The sequence below is a fragment of the Orbicella franksi genome, chromosome 13, assembly GCF_964199315.1.
Source record: "Orbicella franksi chromosome 13, jaOrbFran1.1, whole genome shotgun sequence".
NCBI lineage: Eukaryota > Metazoa > Cnidaria > Anthozoa > Scleractinia > Merulinidae > Orbicella > Orbicella franksi.
The window spans coordinates 8,029,600-8,047,703 of record NC_138157.1 but is presented as its reverse complement, the minus strand read 5'-3'; the positions used below and the strand labels follow the sequence as shown (position 1 = coordinate 8,047,703).

Genomic DNA, 18,104 nt, shown 5'->3' with positions numbered 1-18,104 from the left:
TTGTTAAGGTCAAAACGCGTTTACAAACACAATTTTGTCTTGTTTAACGATGTTCAATGGAGACAAAGAGTGATTAAAAAACCCTGGGGCAGCCCTAGAAGATATTGAAACATAAGATAAATGAATCTCAACCTCAACATGGTTGTCTTATTGTTTTAAAATAAGTAGTCGAATCCTCGTAAGTGTAACTGATTATTTACACTTCAAATGATATTTGACATGTCTCCAATTTCGGGCAAAATTGCACTAGCCTCAAGCTATAGGCAAGTGCAATTTGAATTTTTTTCAAATATCACGGGTATAGTGTAAATCCTTAATTGCTCTAGCGTTCATGCGATTATTTATTTACCATATCATTGAGAAAATGACAAACACGCCCATATTAAAGTGCACCCAGCCAAAGGGCAAATAAAAAACCAACGATAACTTCGCCTGCTCTTAGCCCATTGTAAATAAATTTATGTAGCTAATATGAGTATTTACAGCTTTTATATCTGGTTACGTTTCCAAAACAATTTGTATTCTGTTTTTTTAATCCATCGATAGCATTTATGTGATCTCGATGGCACACAGTATGTGGTCATGTTAAACCTGCATGTAAATGTACTGTTGATCGATGCTGAGAGTTTGTTCTGCCATGTTTGAAAGGTGAGCAAAGCAATTAAATTGAGAAACTTGCATAACTACGCCAAATTAAATCGAAGCTCTTCTCTGAAATCGCTCAGCCAGTGCAATGTAACCAAATCACAAACCTTGTGCTGAAAACAAAACATGATTTTGACAGGCATGATGTTCCTTGTTTTTGAGTCAAGCCAGTTTAAATCTATACAGACCCGGAAGAGGAGAAAGGCATGTTTTCCACAATGGGAGCCTAAACATAGGAAGACTACCTTTTCAATACTAAAAAAGTGTACCAAACGTAATTTGAAATTTGTTTGAACAATTCATATGACATAGTTGGTAGCTTTCGAAAAGCGATGCTTCCTAGGTAAGCATACATTTTACAGGCATGCTTAATTTGAATTTTCTATTTCCTTTTTTTAACTATGGTTTGGACCTTTGTTTCTGACATGTTCATCTTTGGATCGCTTTTAACTTGTCTGAGGTCATTGGGAAAAAGCAAAGTATCCTGAAAGCGGCGGATTCCAACGCCGTTTTGCTTCGTGTTTCTGCGCATTTCGATCATAAAAACACCCAGCAATAAAAAATAGTTTCTGTTACCGATTTAAACTAAGGTTTGCAATCGGCATCAGTTTGAATGAGAAATTACAGGAACTACGCCATCTCCCAGAAAGGAAATTCCGCCCCTTCTTCCCCGCCCCCCCTCGTACTCACCTATCACAAAACAACTTTCCATCAAAAATTGCTAAACCCGCATCACATTAATTGAAATGTCACTTGCAAATCGCAAAACGACAAATAGAGCTTGTAAAGTTTGCATACATTTTCAAAATCTTGACATCTGCCATCACATACGTGCCTCGCTAAGTTAGCTTGCATATATCTGCACTTATGCTGTTCAAACAGCGTTGATTATAGTTCACGCTCCTTCGATCTTTTCTTTATGCGTCTTGTTGAAGCCTCAATTTCAACGTCAATGCACTAATTGAAGTATTACTAAAAATCAGATATCTAATGTCTTGAGGGTTTTTTTTTTTTTTTTTTTTAGTTTTTCCTCAGGAAATTCTTAACAGCTCGTCGTATCTCGCCGATTCTCCAGCAGTACACAATTGGATTCAAGAACGAATTAATGAAACGACAGTTGTCACGTAGTCATAGGCGATTTTCACTGTTAATGTATATCCAGTTACTGTCTCCACAAACATCGTCGCAAAAAACGGAAGATATAATATCACGAACAAACCGTAAACATATAGTACAGTCACGGCAGATTTTCTACATTTTAGAACGTTAACGGTGTTGCTTTGAACACTCTGTTTTTGCTGGCTTATCTGACGCTGATGTTTACGGACAATCTGAAATATTTTTAAGGTACTTATGGTTGTAACAACAAAACTTGCAACTACAACTACAACAGGAAAAACAATCCATGGGTGTATCCAAAATCTTAACATGACAACTGTCACAGACACGATACAGAACATAAAAACAGCTTGCAACATTCTTTGAGCAGTGACAATGGTGTTGTATCGTAGATGTAGGGTTAAAGCGAGAAGTCGATCAATTGAGACTCCGCTTAATGTTGCGAGCGAAACACCAGTGGTTATCCAACCAGATATGTTTTGAATCATTCTCAAAACGCAGTAGGCACTAAAGTTATCTGTAAGTTCCGCAATCTGATACGCCACAAAAAATGGCTGACAAATTAATCCAACGAGAAGGTCCGCGGCTGCGAGGCAAAATAAAAGGATAAAAGATGGCGAGTGAAGCTCTTGCGTTTTCCAGATGACACGTAAAATGATAAAATTTCCAGAGACCGTTATCAAAGAAAACACTGCATTGAGAATACATGTTAGAATACTTGCGATAAAAGTATTATTCGTTTGTTCCAAGTTTATATCCAAAAAAGCGCAAGTTACATTACTGGGATGGGTTTTGTCCATGCTGAAGATAACTTATCTGTAGATAACAACCGTCTGTTTATGAAGAGTTGCACGTAAATTACATAAGTTATACCAAATACGTCATGCTAGTAATATACAATAACGTAGCTGCTGTATTGTGCGATAAGTTTACAATTAACGGAGAACAGGTTTGTTTCGTAAATGACAGTAAAAATGTCAAAGCTGACCTGTTCGACTTTATAGGGAACTCAAGAATATATTTCCACATATATTCAGACAAATGTAAACAACACTTAAGATTATCTTCAATAATCCGGCACGGTGTTTACGCTGGAGTGGACAACCCTATTAGGTGGCACAGCTCGATACAGTGGTTAAGGAAGACATTTATCTCATCCTATCGGTTGATGATAATTTTTGCAGGTGGCTTGCCATATAATATACAATTGTATACTTGCGGTATTTGCACAATATGACAGGTCGCTTTCGGTAATTTATCAATGGCCAAAAGGTTTGCTTAAATTTTATCAATGATCAGACAAATGCTAGAATTGAATCGACCACATCAATACAATAATGTGTTACTTACTTAGGTATATAAACATGAAAACAACACTGCTGGAGTCTCTTAAGCGACCACAAGCATTAGAACGACTGACACTTAAATAAAGTTAACTACCACTACTACTACTACTACTACTACTACTACTACTACTACTACTAAAAGTGATTCATCTGCTAAGCTGTCACAGTCGTGTTTAAAAAAATTACTGATTATATTGGACAAGCTTTTTTATTTCTTTCATAATAACTTATGATAACTTTTGAGTTGTTTCTTACCCAAAAGCACGTGCATTTCTCCAGGATCTCTGAAATAGTTTTGAATTTTATCTAATGTTCCGCATTTTGAGGTGAAATATATTCCTTGATCGCGCAAAAATCATTATCTAAATAGACCATATTAAATTGTCTTAGGTCAAAATCGCTCAGTGATTGGTTGATTCTATCAGCCTGCTGTAATTCAAATGTAGTATAAATCGGAATTAAATCAATTTGTTGCATTTTTTATTCCTGCGGTCTATATCGAAATGAGTTTTAACTAAATTTTAAAACTTTAGTCACTTGACCTTAAACATTCTTTATCGTTTAAATCTGGGAAACAAATTTATTTATCTTACTTATCGTTCTTTCCAATTCACCTTGTCAATCTTAAAAATAGTTGTGGAACGAAAATGGAAAATAACTAGAAATGTAAAGATCGGCATGAAATCCACCGTAGGAAAAAAAGATGGCGACTGTACATTTTACCACAACGCCTCGCAAACCTAACACAGCCCAAAAAGCACGAAGAAAGCCTTATCATTGCAATATTTTGTCCCTGTACTAAGGATATTAAGTAGCCTAGGTTTGAAGATTCTATAACGTTTCTGTACGTTTTTATGAACGTTATTTCGGTTTTCGTGCGCCAAGAACTATGGGTAAATGTGCCAGTCGCCATCTTTTTGCCTACGGAGGATTAATAATGATACCTACCATTGATGATGTAATTTTCCACGGTGGTTTGTAGGTTTTTAGAATTTAGAGTATTTTTATAGAAATTTTTGTTGAAACGAACGCTGCAAATTTAACAAACCATCAATATTGAAAGAAAAAGTCTGTTAAGTTATGGATGCCAAGGAAACATAACGTTCTGCTAATAAAAACGTTTCATGGTAAATCATTATCTAAATTATTATTCATTAGCTTGGTGATGATCAGGTAGAGTAATCAAATCTGGTGGAGTACAGTAAAAACCCTCGTGTAAGAACCCAGTGGTTTAAGAACCTGCAGGCAGAAATTTGCCATTTTCAACCCTTAAAATTTGGAACCTGTTTAGCCAAGCAAGATCAAGCAGGTTCTTATATATGGGTTACAGTTAAATTATAAACTTTTGTTATAGAGGCAACACTGCATATACATTCTGTAATTAGTTTCGCCAGGCTTACAATAATCAGTTGTGAATAAATATTGTATATTTAAGGACCAAACCCAAGTTGACTTATTTTTCTGATAATCAACAAATATCTCCTTCATAGAAATTAAGAACCTAATTAAAGACCTACTTATCCTAAATTGCCAATAACGTACATTCTTACACGCGCGTTTTTACTGCATTCGTGTTCGGTAACAGGGGCGATGACTTGGCCTTCTGAATAGTCGAACTTCATCGAGAAAGTTAATATGTTAAGGTTATCAGAAATGTTTTAAATGGCAATAAGTTTAAATTGGAGGAATCATGGAATTCCTTCCTCTGCGCGCCTGAGTTTGCAAGCGTCTAATATAGTTACGCCCATTAATTTTTATATCTCTCTAGAGCTGACAAAATTGGTAAATGTTGATTGATTTAGCGAAAGGTACGATTTCGTGCTCAGCCCCAGAATGATTAATCGCTCATTTGCCATTTGTCGTAACAATTTTTGGAGACTGACAAATTCGAACATTTTCGTCCAGCTATGAATGAAAATTGGATTTTTGTGTTTTTCCACGGCCGGATTTCACCACCACCCCTGATCCCACCCCTGATCCCACCCCTGCTCCATTGCTCCAAGAACATTTTTAAAAGAATAACAATGAACCTTAGAAGGTAAACAGCACGTCCAAGATCCGTCCAAGCGAGTTAACCAGGAACGGTCAATTCGAAATTTTCTTGTCGAGGAAGTGCGAGTTCCCCCAGATTCACACACTTGGCTGAGTCCTACAAAGCGATAACCTGAGGTATTTTTTTCTCGGTTCGACAACGTCGTTTAGGCTACTTGTACAACAAGAGACCGTAAAAATAACTTGAGGCCAGTGGCTGCATTAACGAGATGGTTGTGCGGCAGGCTTGTGCTGTTATTACACACATACATCATTGTCTTCGTTGACATGTGGTCTCGACAGTTTTTTCAACTGACATAGCGTGAACATGCAAACAGCAAACTTAGTTTTCGTTGCACGGTTAGTTTGACAAGTTATATATAATTTCTCGTGAAATCATTATTAAATTTTGAAACGTTTCCTCGCGGCTCTTTTAACCGTGAGGGCGCCGGGAGTAGTTATTTTCCGTCTAGGTATTCCGAAAACCTGGTTTTTAGTAGAACCTAGATTTAATTAAAAGTTCTTGACAGCGGATTTTCCGGCTATCTTTAAAATAAGAAACGGGGAATGGGAAAAACGGAGAATTGGAATGGGGAACGGGGAACGGGGAATCTTTAAAATGGGGAATCATTAAAAGCGGGAGTCTTTAAAATGAGGAATCTTTACAAGCGGGAATCTTTAAAATGGGGAATCTTTAAAAGCGGGAATCTTTAAAAACGGGAACCTTTAAAATAATAGAATCTTTAAAAGCGGGAATCTTTAAAATGGGGAATCTTTAAAAGCAGAAATCTTTAAAAGCGGGAATCTTTAAAATGGGGAGCCTTAAAAGCGGGGAGCCTTTAAAAGCGGGGAATCTATAAAATGGGGGATCTTTAATAGCGTTAATCTTTACTGAAAAGTGAGCGAGAATCTCTCAGTTTCTTACTGGAACCTATTTATTCTGTCACATGTATCAACTTATCAGGTACAGAGACAGTTGTGGAATTTATTCATTCTAATTATATTCATCGCGCAGAATGCCGCGACATATCCGGGACTTAAATGTAGAGTGCGCGCGAAAGTTAATTATTAATTAGGCTGCCGATGGCTAAACAACAAAGAAAATGACCAGAAAATGGCCGACTACGCATACTTGTTTAGAGTTTACGTGCTTCATACTTGTGTTTCGTAGTGGTTATCATATGGCTTTTGTAGATGAGACATTGATGGAATAAAGGACACATTTTTTGAAATGTTACGAAAAGTGGATTTAGTCGTTTTCTTTTCCTGAATTTGGTCCATTTGAGGGAAAATATTATATGAGGAAATATTTGGAGGAAGAATTTTACTCCTTCAAAGTGCCCTTCTTAACGGTTATCATACGACTTTGAATGTATGTTGTTAAAGGAAGCTTTATGCCAAGTTTTAACGGAAAATAATGTTTCGAAGTGGTCATTCTGCCAACTTTCGAACACTCGTAACGATCCTTCAGCCTTCGTTCGCCTCGGAGACTAGAAGAACAATAGAGCGAAACTCTTTTGAATTTCCCGGCGGAATGTTAATATATGCCAAGCTCCGCCTCCACAAACAATAGGACAGACGCCGACGCTATAAGGCATTGAAATTGAGAGGTGATAAAATGTATCACTTAACCATCGTATTTAAAGTAACGCTTTGCGCGAGTTGCAATAAACGAATGTTCAGCATGTCATCTGTGCAAGAAATGCAGCGCGTTGATCGGGAGCTCTTTTTAGAGCTCATTGAATCCCCGGTCAATCCCGTTTTCTTGTACATGTCCACTCCACTGAAAGGCTACGACCCAATGTTTTATCTTCAAATAAACGGTGAGGCTCTCTGGCAGTGGCGCGTTGTCAAGGCAAAAATGATCTCAGAGAGATAAAAGAGTTAAAGGAAGCGAAGCAGAGTACTTCATCCTCAGCCGGTCTCAAAGAGATCATTTTTGATTTTCGTTGAAAAAAAGATCTCAGAGTGTTCTGAACGTCGTTTTAAAGTGCACCTAACCCCAAAAATTTTTTTTCGCTAAAACGAATCTACTTATTATTTGAAATAGTTCTGCGAAAAAAATTTTTGGATTCCGTTAAATCCTCGATTTTCTGTGCCACGACGAAATCTCGAAACTAGCTCCAAAACACCGCCATTTTGTTTCACGACCGAGTTTGAGGAGAATGGGTCCAGCGGCTCTTGTGACGTCTACCCAGGAAGGTTGGATATCTCATTTCCTCTCATCTCCTTCAGGATGGTGCAATACACATTCGAAAAGTGCGCAGAAACGCCTTCCAGAGGTGCTATCGGCTGTTGCAGCAATATTCCAGATTTAAAGAAAGGTATACTGTACAATTTACTGGCGATGATCGGCTAATGGTGCAATAAAGACGTAAACGATGGTTGAGTTTGTCGAACCGAAACAAGCGAACTGAATCTGTGAGAACCATTGAAGAACTCTCACCGGAATTTGTTCCGCAGACTTTCGAACGCTGTTTTCATAAATTTTCTGCTTAAAGCTAACCATCAATTTGTAGAAATACCACCGACAACCTATATCTTCCAATCCCGCAGTATTTATAACATAACCGGCAAAGTTGTGTGATCCGGTCATGATCAAGAAGCGTTATACTGATACGTAAATAGATCGCAACTGTACGCCGCCAACCAACACTTATTTCTCTTTCGATTTAGATGAAAGTCGAAGATTAATCCTCTAGAATTACATGATAACAAAATTGTTAGACTCACAGAGTTTTTCGAAGGTTTGGAAATCAGCAGTGTGACAAGGATTCTGTGCAATAGCGTCGAAAATATGACCGCGTAACATTATCTGCGGACCGCTTAGGGAACACATCCTTTTCGCTTATCCGACGAATTTCACTGCAAACTTTGAGAACAATTTACATTGGTTATTTGGAGTTACGACTTAAAACGTGTGACAATGTGAAATCAGTAATTGTATGAAATGTTTCCTTCCGCCTTGCTTCCCGCAGCTTCAAAAATGCAGGTCCAAACAATACGATTTTCAATCGATCGAAGCTCATGTTTTGCAAGTCATCAAGTCTCGAAAACTGCAACACGTACGTCGCTCTTATAAACATGAAGCATTCAACTGAAAGTAAAACACAAACTGGATTTAACAGAACCTTGACAAAATACATTCTCGGTAAGGACAAATGTAAACGGGCTATAAACACGCGTGGGAATCTTATATTTAGTTGAGGAAATTACCATCCAAAGCAGTCCTTGAGTTTTCTTTCCTGCTGTTCGTTTGCCTGCTCCTCCACTTCGTATCTAGCTTTCCATTCCTAATATACAAGCAGCTCGTCCGCAAAGACGTCTTCCCCGTCGTCGCTTGAAATATTGCAAATTGTTCTCAAAGCTCTAAGCAGTGAGTTCACAGTTGTCGAACGTGCTCGATCGAAGTTTATTTCGGAGCCTTCCGAATCGAAACTTAACTCTGACTCCAGTGACGAAAAAGAAATGATTCTGAGACAAAACTTGGACGTTTTAGTCCCAAAATACATCGGAACGGTTAGTTTTGCATTCTATTTTCTCGAGCAAATACAGTGAGTTGACTGAGGCGCTATTGTGTTTGGTTCCTGGGTAGACGTCATCAGGAACCGCCGCCCCAGACTCCCTAAAACGCGGTCGTGAAACACTTAATCGCGACTTTGAAAGGGCATAGAAAATCGAGGATTCAACCAAATTCAAAAATTTTTTCGCCCAAATGCTTCAAATAAAGTCTAGATTTGTTTTAGCGAAAAACAAATTTTGGGGTTAGGTGCACTTTAACATCACTTTACATGTAATTTCATCAACATAAGAAGTGTTCGGACAGCTCCCATGTGTTTTCAGTTAAAGGATAATTCTTCCACTGAATAAAATACTCTGCCTTGCCCCCTTGATTTCGTTGAGAGACTATGCGCTCAACTTCATAAATACCCATAACAACGGGCTTTTGCTTGGGTCGGTACTTATAACTGAGGCCACGATCATAAACGTCATCAAATAGTGATGCGTAAAAGCCCAGCTGTCTCGTACGCTTTGACATGTTACTCCAAAGAGGATTCTAATAACTGAATACTCGAACCTGGGCATTTTAAATGTTTTGATCAATTAAAACGGTTCCAATTTTGAATAATTATCTCACACATGCAGCGGACAACAATGCTCACTCAGGCGTAAGACGCGCTGCGTGCCTTTGCTTTTTTGTTCGGCTCTGGATTTCAAACAGAAATGTCATCTATTTTCCCCTTCATCTTTCGAATAGATAGAGACCTGTGTTGTCTTTTAAGTCCTCGATCAACGACAGGCTACGTAAACCGATCGAGTAAAAGACTACGTCTGGTGAACTGCTTTGACCGGTCGAGTAAAAGAGGACAACGATAAAGTAGAAGAAAGTTTTATGCGCACCGTTCTTTCAATTTGGCAACGCTTTGGAAGAAGAATTTTTTGTGGGAGAACTTTTGGCTCTCGCGCTCAAACCATTTCGAGTGTGACATGTTAACAAAAAAAGTGAGAATGTCGCTGCACACGACTTTGTTGACAAAAGTCTTTGTGAAGAGCGCAGGCCGCCTTTAAATTAGAGCGCTTTTGTTAGCTTATTACACCTTGGGATTTACTTCACACATCAGACCGTTTGATTGACAGCCGCCGATTCATTGACGAGAGCAGTCGGAATTCCGACAGCTAATATTTGTAATTATTATTCCGCGCATTGAAAAAATGAGCACTGCAAGTATATATCGCGAAAGACAATAGAATTCTGCGCGATGTGCACGCTATTAAAGCACATCGGTTTAGCGGGATAGTGGAGCGGTTCAAATCTCGATTCTCACTCTTTGAGATCCGCTAGACCCGCCGACCAAAGAATCGAACCGCCTGGATTTATCTTAACTCGGACTGTGACGTTTTTAAATTGAGTTTCACAGCGATGGATATTTTTCCTAGCCTTATCATGTGCTAATGGAAGGACTTACGACTTAACGACAAATATCTGCAAATATATGGTAAGGAACACACATTTTTGGTTATTTAATCGATAAATCAACAGTCCCCTAAATCTGGTTTTCACATGACGTCGCTAAAATTCAAACTACAAAACTATGGATTCTCCTGAGATTTTACTTTCATGATGTATAAGAGCAGCTGAAAATTAATATTCATACAAATTGTCGCTCCAAGTGGGTTCTTGGTTTTGTAATAGACTACGCTCGAATTTCTAAGCTTTTGGGTGACGCGGCGTTTACATGACGGGCAAGAAAGCTGTGATGTTGGTTGAAAGAGTGACTTATTCCGGGGAATTTGGTTATCTGAACAGTTCATGTATTAGAAAAAGTATCATTTTTAAAATGTTTTTGAGTTCCTGGAGAGATAAATTCACGCTTTTGTGGCAAAACTCAGTGACAGATGTTTCTGTTGTTTTCCGGCTGCCATCCCGATGGGCGCCAGCATGGCGTCTCCATCAAAATCTCTATAAATTTGGGCAAAAAATTTCTCTGCATATCTTGCGTAAGAAACATTGCTGTGACGTGAATCTTGGTGAAAGTCTTCCCATATTTACCTTTGTTCTCTTCAAGATTCTGGACTTTATCATTTGAACTGTTTTGATTTTTATTTTGATTTATTTTGAACGGCGTGACACTGAAAACCAGCAATAAAGTAATTCGATGCTCGATGCCCGAACGATGTGGCGGCGAATTTCGCGTATAATCCGTCACTGTTTGCTTCATGATACCTCTTTCTACGCCATGCAGTCATGCGAAGACAATTTCAAAGTGCCCATTGCATTCACTTTAAAGAAGAAAGAATCGGTCGTTTTGAAGGTCTTCCACAGTTTAAGTGGAATGGTCTCGGCGAACGAGATGTGATAGGGGAAGGGTCGTTTGAAGCCGTTTTCATCATAAAAACCAGGAACAACGAAGGAAAGTCGAAACAGTGGTTGACAGGAAATCACCCACTTTTAAAGATTCCCGCTTAAAAAAGATTCCCCGCTTTTAAATATTCCTCATTTTAAAGATTCTCCATTTTAAAGATTCCCGCTTTTAAAAATTCCCCATTTCAAAAATTCCCGCTTTTAAAGATTCCCCAATTTAAAGATTCCCGCTTTTAAAGATTCCGCATTTTAAAGATTCCCCGTTCCCCGTTCCCCGTTATAAAGATAGCCGGATTTTCCTTATCAAGTCTCGCACCTTAATTGGGCACCGAGCCCTGTCAATTAACAGCCTGCTATGTAGTATTCCACGAAACTTTTCACGAAAATCCTCTTTAAGAATAGTGTATTATCTCAAGATTTCAGTTAAGAATATTATCTAGGCAGACACTTGAAAAATAAACTTTTAATTTTCATCAAGAAAATGGCCTCTCCAGAGGTTTTATGCATAGTATGTGACATAAGTCGTCTATTAAAGGACGACAGATGACAAACTGGAAAGCAATAAAAGCCTGATAAAAAAAAAAAGATAACCTCCAACTCATTTTCCATACTTTCTGTTTTATCTTCAAATAATTTTTTCCATTGTTATCACTGGCAATTTAATTTCCTGTTATAGTAAAAACGAGGAAAAGTGTTAAATAAAATTTATTAGTTGTGTCTTCGAGCTCTGGCCAAAACCTGGCTAAGTTGAAACAGGTCATAATAAGGTAAACACAAAAACTATTTTCGTCCATGGATCAAGAGTCCTCAGTGTGAAGATAACAGATGACAGTTTGAGTTACACAGTAATTTCTTCATACAAAGATAAGCAAACAACTAAGACAACTCCGTCTCGGTTACCAATCACGAGCCAAAGATTATGGCAGGTATGAATTATATATGACTAGCAAGCTTCAGCTGCAGGGTCCAAACAGAACAGATACGTATACGTCTGAGAGCTATAGCATTTCAACGAGGCTCATCTCCAACATGAACAGAAGCAGCGACATTCAACCCAACTGCTTCTTTCTAAGCGTTAATTTGGAACGAACACACAATACCGTGGTGGCAAGTATCCTAACATCTATTCTAAATGTACTGTTTTCTCTGTTAACATCTACCGGTAATGTGATCATCCTCCGTGTCATCTGGAAAAAACAAGAACTTCATTCGCCATCCTTCGTTCTTTTGTCCGGCCTCGCAGCTTCTGATCTCATTGTTGGGCTGGTTTGTCAGCCGTCTTTCGTGGCCTATCACATCGCGGAACTCACGGATGATTTTGACGCTTACTGTGCCTTGAGAATTATTCAGAGCATATCTAGCTATACAACAATTGGCGTGTCCTTGGCGACCTTAAGCGGAATCTCCATTGATCGACTTCTCGCTTTAACCCTTCATTTACGATACAACGGGCTTGTCACTATTCCCAAAGTAATGCTAACTGCTTTAGTCGTCTGGGTAGTATCAACCTCTGTCGTTCTATTGAGGTTTTGGATAAGCAATTGGTTTTTTGTCCCTGTAGCCGTTCTACTGATAACATTTCTCATTACAGCCCTCAGCACCTGGAAAATATTTCAGATCGTTCGGAGACATCAGCGCCAGATATCTCAGCAACAGCGGAATGTTCAAAGACATGATGTGAACGTCCTGAAGTCCAGGAAATCGACCATAACTGTACTTTATGTTTATGGTTTGCTTTTACTTTTCTTTCTTCCACTTTTTGTGACGATCTTCATGGAGTCGTTTACTGGATACACAACTACAATGAAAATCATTTATGACTACGTTACTACTGCTGTTTACATCAATTCCTTCTTGAATCCACTTGTATATTGCTGGAGAATTGGAGAGATACGAAGAGCTGTTAGAAATGCACTGAGGAAAAACAATAACGAAGTCACCATTTTGGAAAGCACATTTCGATCAGTTTCAAAGATATAATTTTGTGCATCAATTGCAAATTTTATGAGTTCTGTGTGGTAAGAAGTATGAAGCAAACTACACTACCATTAATAATTATTCTTAGTCCATTGTACGTACACACGCACACTACTTATATATTAATTTGCTTTTTGCCATAAAATTTTCATTTCTTGTCACCATTATTCATCGCTATTGCCGACCATTTCCAATCAGAAATCAATAACAGTTCTAACGCTGGAGTGAGTCGCCTATCTAGTCGGAACAGTTGAAACGGAGAAAGTTTCGATCTCACTTGTTCTCTAAAAATTTGACAGTCAAACTCCTAATAACAACTTATTTCGTCACTTTTAAAATTACAGTCAATTTGAACATAAAGCCAACTTTAAGAAAACTTTTCTTTTTTCAGTTGGATCTAATATTCTATTGCGTGATTACGGTAATAGCTTTTGTCAATAGGTTCTGCAAATGCTAATATCACGAGCACTTGGCAATCACTAGTATTGTCGTGGTGCGACCTGAAAAGCCGAAACAAAAAACCATCATAGAATTATTAAGAGTGCCTTTTTTGACACCATTAATATTAAAATTTTAATTTTAATTTGCATGACGTTTCCAATGCTTTCAAAATTAATAATATCTACATGGAAAAGCTTGCTAAAGATTAAACCACCGAAAGCCCATATATTTCCTGATAAATAGACCATTTTACAGTTGTCTGCTCAGTGACCTGGCCTTTGTATGGCAGCGAGGCTAGAGTTGACCTTGTTTTGATACAGACCTCACTGCTTTTGTTGTGTAAAACAAGTTGTTCTGATGCCAACTAGGTGCATTTACATGACAAAAGCAGTGAGGTCTGTATCAAAACAAGGTCAACTCTAGCCTCGCTGCCATAAAAAGGTCAGGTCACTGAGCAGACAACTGTAAAATGGTCTATTTTAGTAAAAGTCGCAAAGTGTGACATGCCACTGTAGCTTGAATATTGGGAATACCTTGCTTTAATTCCTGAAGCTTGTGAACATTCACCTCTTAAATTACTTAGAACGACTTGGTGTCATGACGCTTAATTGGTAGCGAGGCAAATCAAAAGGACTAAACGATAAACACTGAATAAATCAGCTGCATCATAAACTCCCTGTACAGTAGAAAGAGCAGCGTAAATATAAAGTCGGATGGTCCTATTCATATTTCCCTAGTTCCAGACTGTTTTCCCTTTTCTCTTATCGAATATATATAAAATTTGGGTTGTTAATTAGGCGGCAACAGATCAGCTGTCATACAATCACCTGCATTTGTTTGTTTGTTTGTTTGTTTTTGTTTAACTTTTTGTGGAAGAACTTCAGAAAATGTGTTTTGGATTAATAATAAATACAATATTTCTTTTACAAAATTTATAGCATTGCGATACCAATTTGCACGGGAAATTAACCCATGTTTTTGTTAGCTCTCTTTGAAGTCAATAATATATCAAACACGAAACATTGTGTTCACAGTTCCAAACACCGAGAAGAGAGTTGAAAATACGACGCGTAGCGGAGTATGTTTGATGAACTTCAAGGTGTTTGGAAATGTGGCTAAACACTGTTTTGAGTGTTTGAGAGATTTTCTCAAACGAAGCTAAAACTAACAAGAAAATGGAAAATTTTATGCTGATTAAGACAAGATATTCAAACACCGCCACAGTCATGATTTCCCCTGTTTAGACTTGATGAATTATCTGTGAGTTGGGAATATGTGGTCGTAAATTTTCTTCGTAGTTATTACGCTCGTAAAGCCTTTGTATTTCGTTTATCTTCTTCCTGAAACAAGGACGGTTAGGTTTCGAAATATTGAAAATGTGACGTAGTTATTTGTATTACTTGCTTAGTAAGTGTGACTGAGATAGAGACGGAGGTGAAATGACCGCCTACATTAAGGCCAAAGTACAAGTTCCACCAGCATTTCGAAACGTTTGGTAATTCAACATGCATCGCATCAAAATCCTTCCTACAAACACACAAAACAACACCCTGGTTAAGCCACACCCATCTTTCCGATGTCTGCTCAATTTCAAAGCGAAGTGCTAAAGCGGAAAAGTCGCTAATTTGTTTTGTTTTGTTTGTTTCTTTCAGTTTATGCTCAGCGTATTCTTCACAGCTAGTCTTATTTCTGTTATTCTCCAACAGTACACTAGAGGATTTAAGCAGGGGTTAATGAAAACAGCAGGTGCTGTGTAGTTATAGGTGGTTTTCACTGTCAACGTATATCCTGTAACAGCTCGCATAATCATCGTCGCCCAAAAAGGAAGATAGAATATCATGAACAAACCATAAACGTAAAGTGCAGTCACAACTGATTTTCTACATTTGAGCGCGTTTATAGTGTTACTTTGAACACTCTGCTGCTGCTGAGATATCTGGCGCTGATGTCTGCGAACGATCTGAAATATTTTCAAGGTGCTCATGGTTGTGACAAGTTTTCTTGTCACAACTATTGCAGCGGGAAAAATAAGCCACTGGCGAATCCGAAATCTTAGCATGACGATTGTCACAGATAACATCCATACAACAAAAACAGTTTGCAATACTCCTTGAACGGTTACAATGGCGTTGTACCGTAAATGAAGGGTTAAAACAAGAAGTCGATCAATAGAGACTCCACTTAAGATTGCCAAAGATGCGCCACTCGTTGTCCACCCAGATATGCTCTTAATCATTCTCAAGATGCAATAGGCACCATAGTTATTTGTAAGCTCGGCAATCTTGTAAGCCACGTAAAAAGGCTGCGTAAATATAATAAGTCCAACGAGAAGATCCGTAGCAGCAAGACAAAATAAAAAGATGAAAGATGGCGAATGAAGTTCTTGCGTTTTCCAGATGACATGTAGAATTAGAGCATTTCCAGTAGATGTTACGAGAGAGAACACTGAATTGAGAACGCATGTTAGAACGTCTGAAATATTTGTATTTTTGGTTTGTTCCAGATTTACGTCCAGAAAGAAGCAGTTCAGATGATGTGTTTGTTCATATTGTAGATAGTCTCATACACAGCAATAGCTAGCATGCCTCATGGTATGCTGTAAATGATGCATGATGAGATTTGTGCAGGTTAGATTCGAATTTTTATATTTAATTCATATATATACTTGCTGTATTGAATAATTACGTAGTCAGTTATGGTTTCTTTCGGTGAATTTATAGATCAATATCAGACTTGCATATCCTGACATCAAAACATCACTCGATCAGATGATATATTCGAGTCATTTCTTTTTAGTCAATCACAATGTCTGACAATTAAATAATTCTAAAATATCCATCTGTCTAATGAATGATTTACGTACAGTTAGTTAAATACAAGAAGTGCATTTGGTAAAATGTGAGCACTCAACTGAGGAAATGTGTAATAAATTATTTACGTCGATTTATTGTCAGCGCGTAAAAGCAGATCATTATTCCTTTCGTAGCCACAAGAGCCTGATCGAAGCTTATTGTGGGCTGTGCAGGGACACTTCTTGTGAAGCATTTCCTACCGAAATTCTAGAAACCGTCTCGTTATGCCATGCATGATCATCAGCTGTAAAAGCCTGGTCTTAAAACTGGAGCCAGAAGGCATTTCAATTGTAATCCTCTGTAATGGCTGAAATTCGATTGACGAATGACCCCGTTTAGCACAGTTAACTTAAGCTGTGTTACCAGTCCGGAATATTCCGATATATTAGGACATCTGTGATGTCACGAAACTCACGTTTCAACCAATGACAATTCGTGTTTTGGTTGGAGTGTTGTGTTTCACAACAAACCAAAAGATTCAAGATGGCGGACAAAGAGAGTCGCGAATACTTTCCAATGCCATGAATGCGGGCCTTCAGGAGGTATATATTTATCTTGAATTGAGTTAATACTGTCCAAATTATAAAATAAAAGGAAAGTTTGTGTTCGCCTTCCATGTCACAGACAATTCTGCCCAGATAATGATTATCCTCGGACTGAAGGAAGCACTTCGGAACGCAATGCGGGCCAAGTTTGACGAGCTGCAGTTATCATTCTTTGGAAAGAGACCGTACAATCGGTAAGCATCTTTATTCTACATTTTTCTAACAACAGAAATGATCGATATGAGAATTGAGGCTTTCCTCTTATCTAGGGATTATCGGGCCGAAATTGACAGCACGCGCGTGTTCTTATATGCCAGCAAAGATAAATTGTAAAATGTCCAAAATACTATACGTTTTTCTGGCTAAATCGAGGAAATGAAATCATTATTAAAACAGAATTTTCAATAACGCATACGTGTGAGAAATTCTTGTTCTGTTATACCAAATAAACTAAACTAGAAAAATGTATCCAGAATTTTAGTGTTGTCAGATGCATGGAGAGTCAAAAATTCTGTTACTTTGTAAAGCTGAAATTTCTCCATTTTGGTATTTATTTTAAATATTTCTTGTATCTACTTGTTGCTGTGCCAGAAGATATCATGTCTGATTTCCACATTTAAATTATGAAAACTTACATATAATTGCTGACTTTCACAAGGTATTTACCCAAAAATATCAAAATATAATTCCTGGACAGGTTGACAAGGGAGCATTCACAATCCATCCACATGTCCCAAGGTTTTATTATTTATTTATTTAAAGTATACAAAGTAAATTCAGTCTTGAAAGTGAAATCCATTTCATTTTATTCACTCTTTAGGTACTCTCAACCTTGAATTTGCCTCTTAGCAGAATGCAGGACCTGAAACAAATCACAAGCACTTGGAAGATTATTACATTGCTTACAGATGTCAATATTATTACAAATGTATTTTTCGTTTTAACAGATGAATTTATTTTGAATGTAATTACCACATTAGTCTCAATAAATAAGAGATTTCCCTCAAGTGGTCTGATAACTCTTATGTTTTCTATTTTTTATTACATATTCCTAACCAAACTGATATGTTTCCTGTTCACAACCAATTAATGTTTTGCATTAGTTTCACAATTAGTAATGTTCAGCACTTGACACTACATTCCAAACTCTTGTACCTTTTCAGTCTTTGCGTTCACAAAAATTATTTTGCAAAAGCATTACTTTCTGGTACATTCAAGCTTCATGGGGAGGTGAAAAGAATCATCATCTACTAGGAACAGCTGCTGTGTGTATAGTTTTTAAAAA

General features: G+C 37.7%; 2 protein-coding genes and 1 pseudogene across 2 annotated transcripts; 1 reads left to right on the top strand and 2 right to left on the bottom strand.

Annotated features, from left to right (window-relative positions):
- Window positions 1-1,665: 1,665 nt before the first annotated feature.
- Window positions 1,666-2,564, bottom strand: LOC145464742 (melanocortin receptor 5-like; annotated as a pseudogene).
- Window positions 2,565-11,685: 9,121 nt separating this feature from the next.
- Window positions 11,686-13,411, top strand: LOC145466060 (melanocyte-stimulating hormone receptor-like). Its single transcript, XM_081449838.1, has one exon. The coding sequence runs from the start codon at window positions 11,944-11,946 to the stop codon at window positions 12,982-12,984; it is 1,041 nt and encodes a 346-aa protein (XP_081305964.1). The 5' UTR covers window positions 11,686-11,943; the 3' UTR covers window positions 12,985-13,411.
- An 810-nt stretch (window positions 13,412-14,221) lies between these two features.
- Window positions 14,222-16,394, bottom strand: LOC145465001 (melanocyte-stimulating hormone receptor-like). Its single transcript, XM_081448820.1, has 2 exons — window positions 16,361-16,394; window positions 14,222-15,981 (listed from the first exon to the last, which is right to left on the bottom strand). The coding sequence occupies exons 1-2, from the start codon at window positions 16,392-16,394 to the stop codon at window positions 15,071-15,073; spliced, it is 945 nt and encodes a 314-aa protein (XP_081304946.1). The 3' UTR covers window positions 14,222-15,070.
- Between the last annotated feature and the right edge of the window lie 1,710 nt (window positions 16,395-18,104).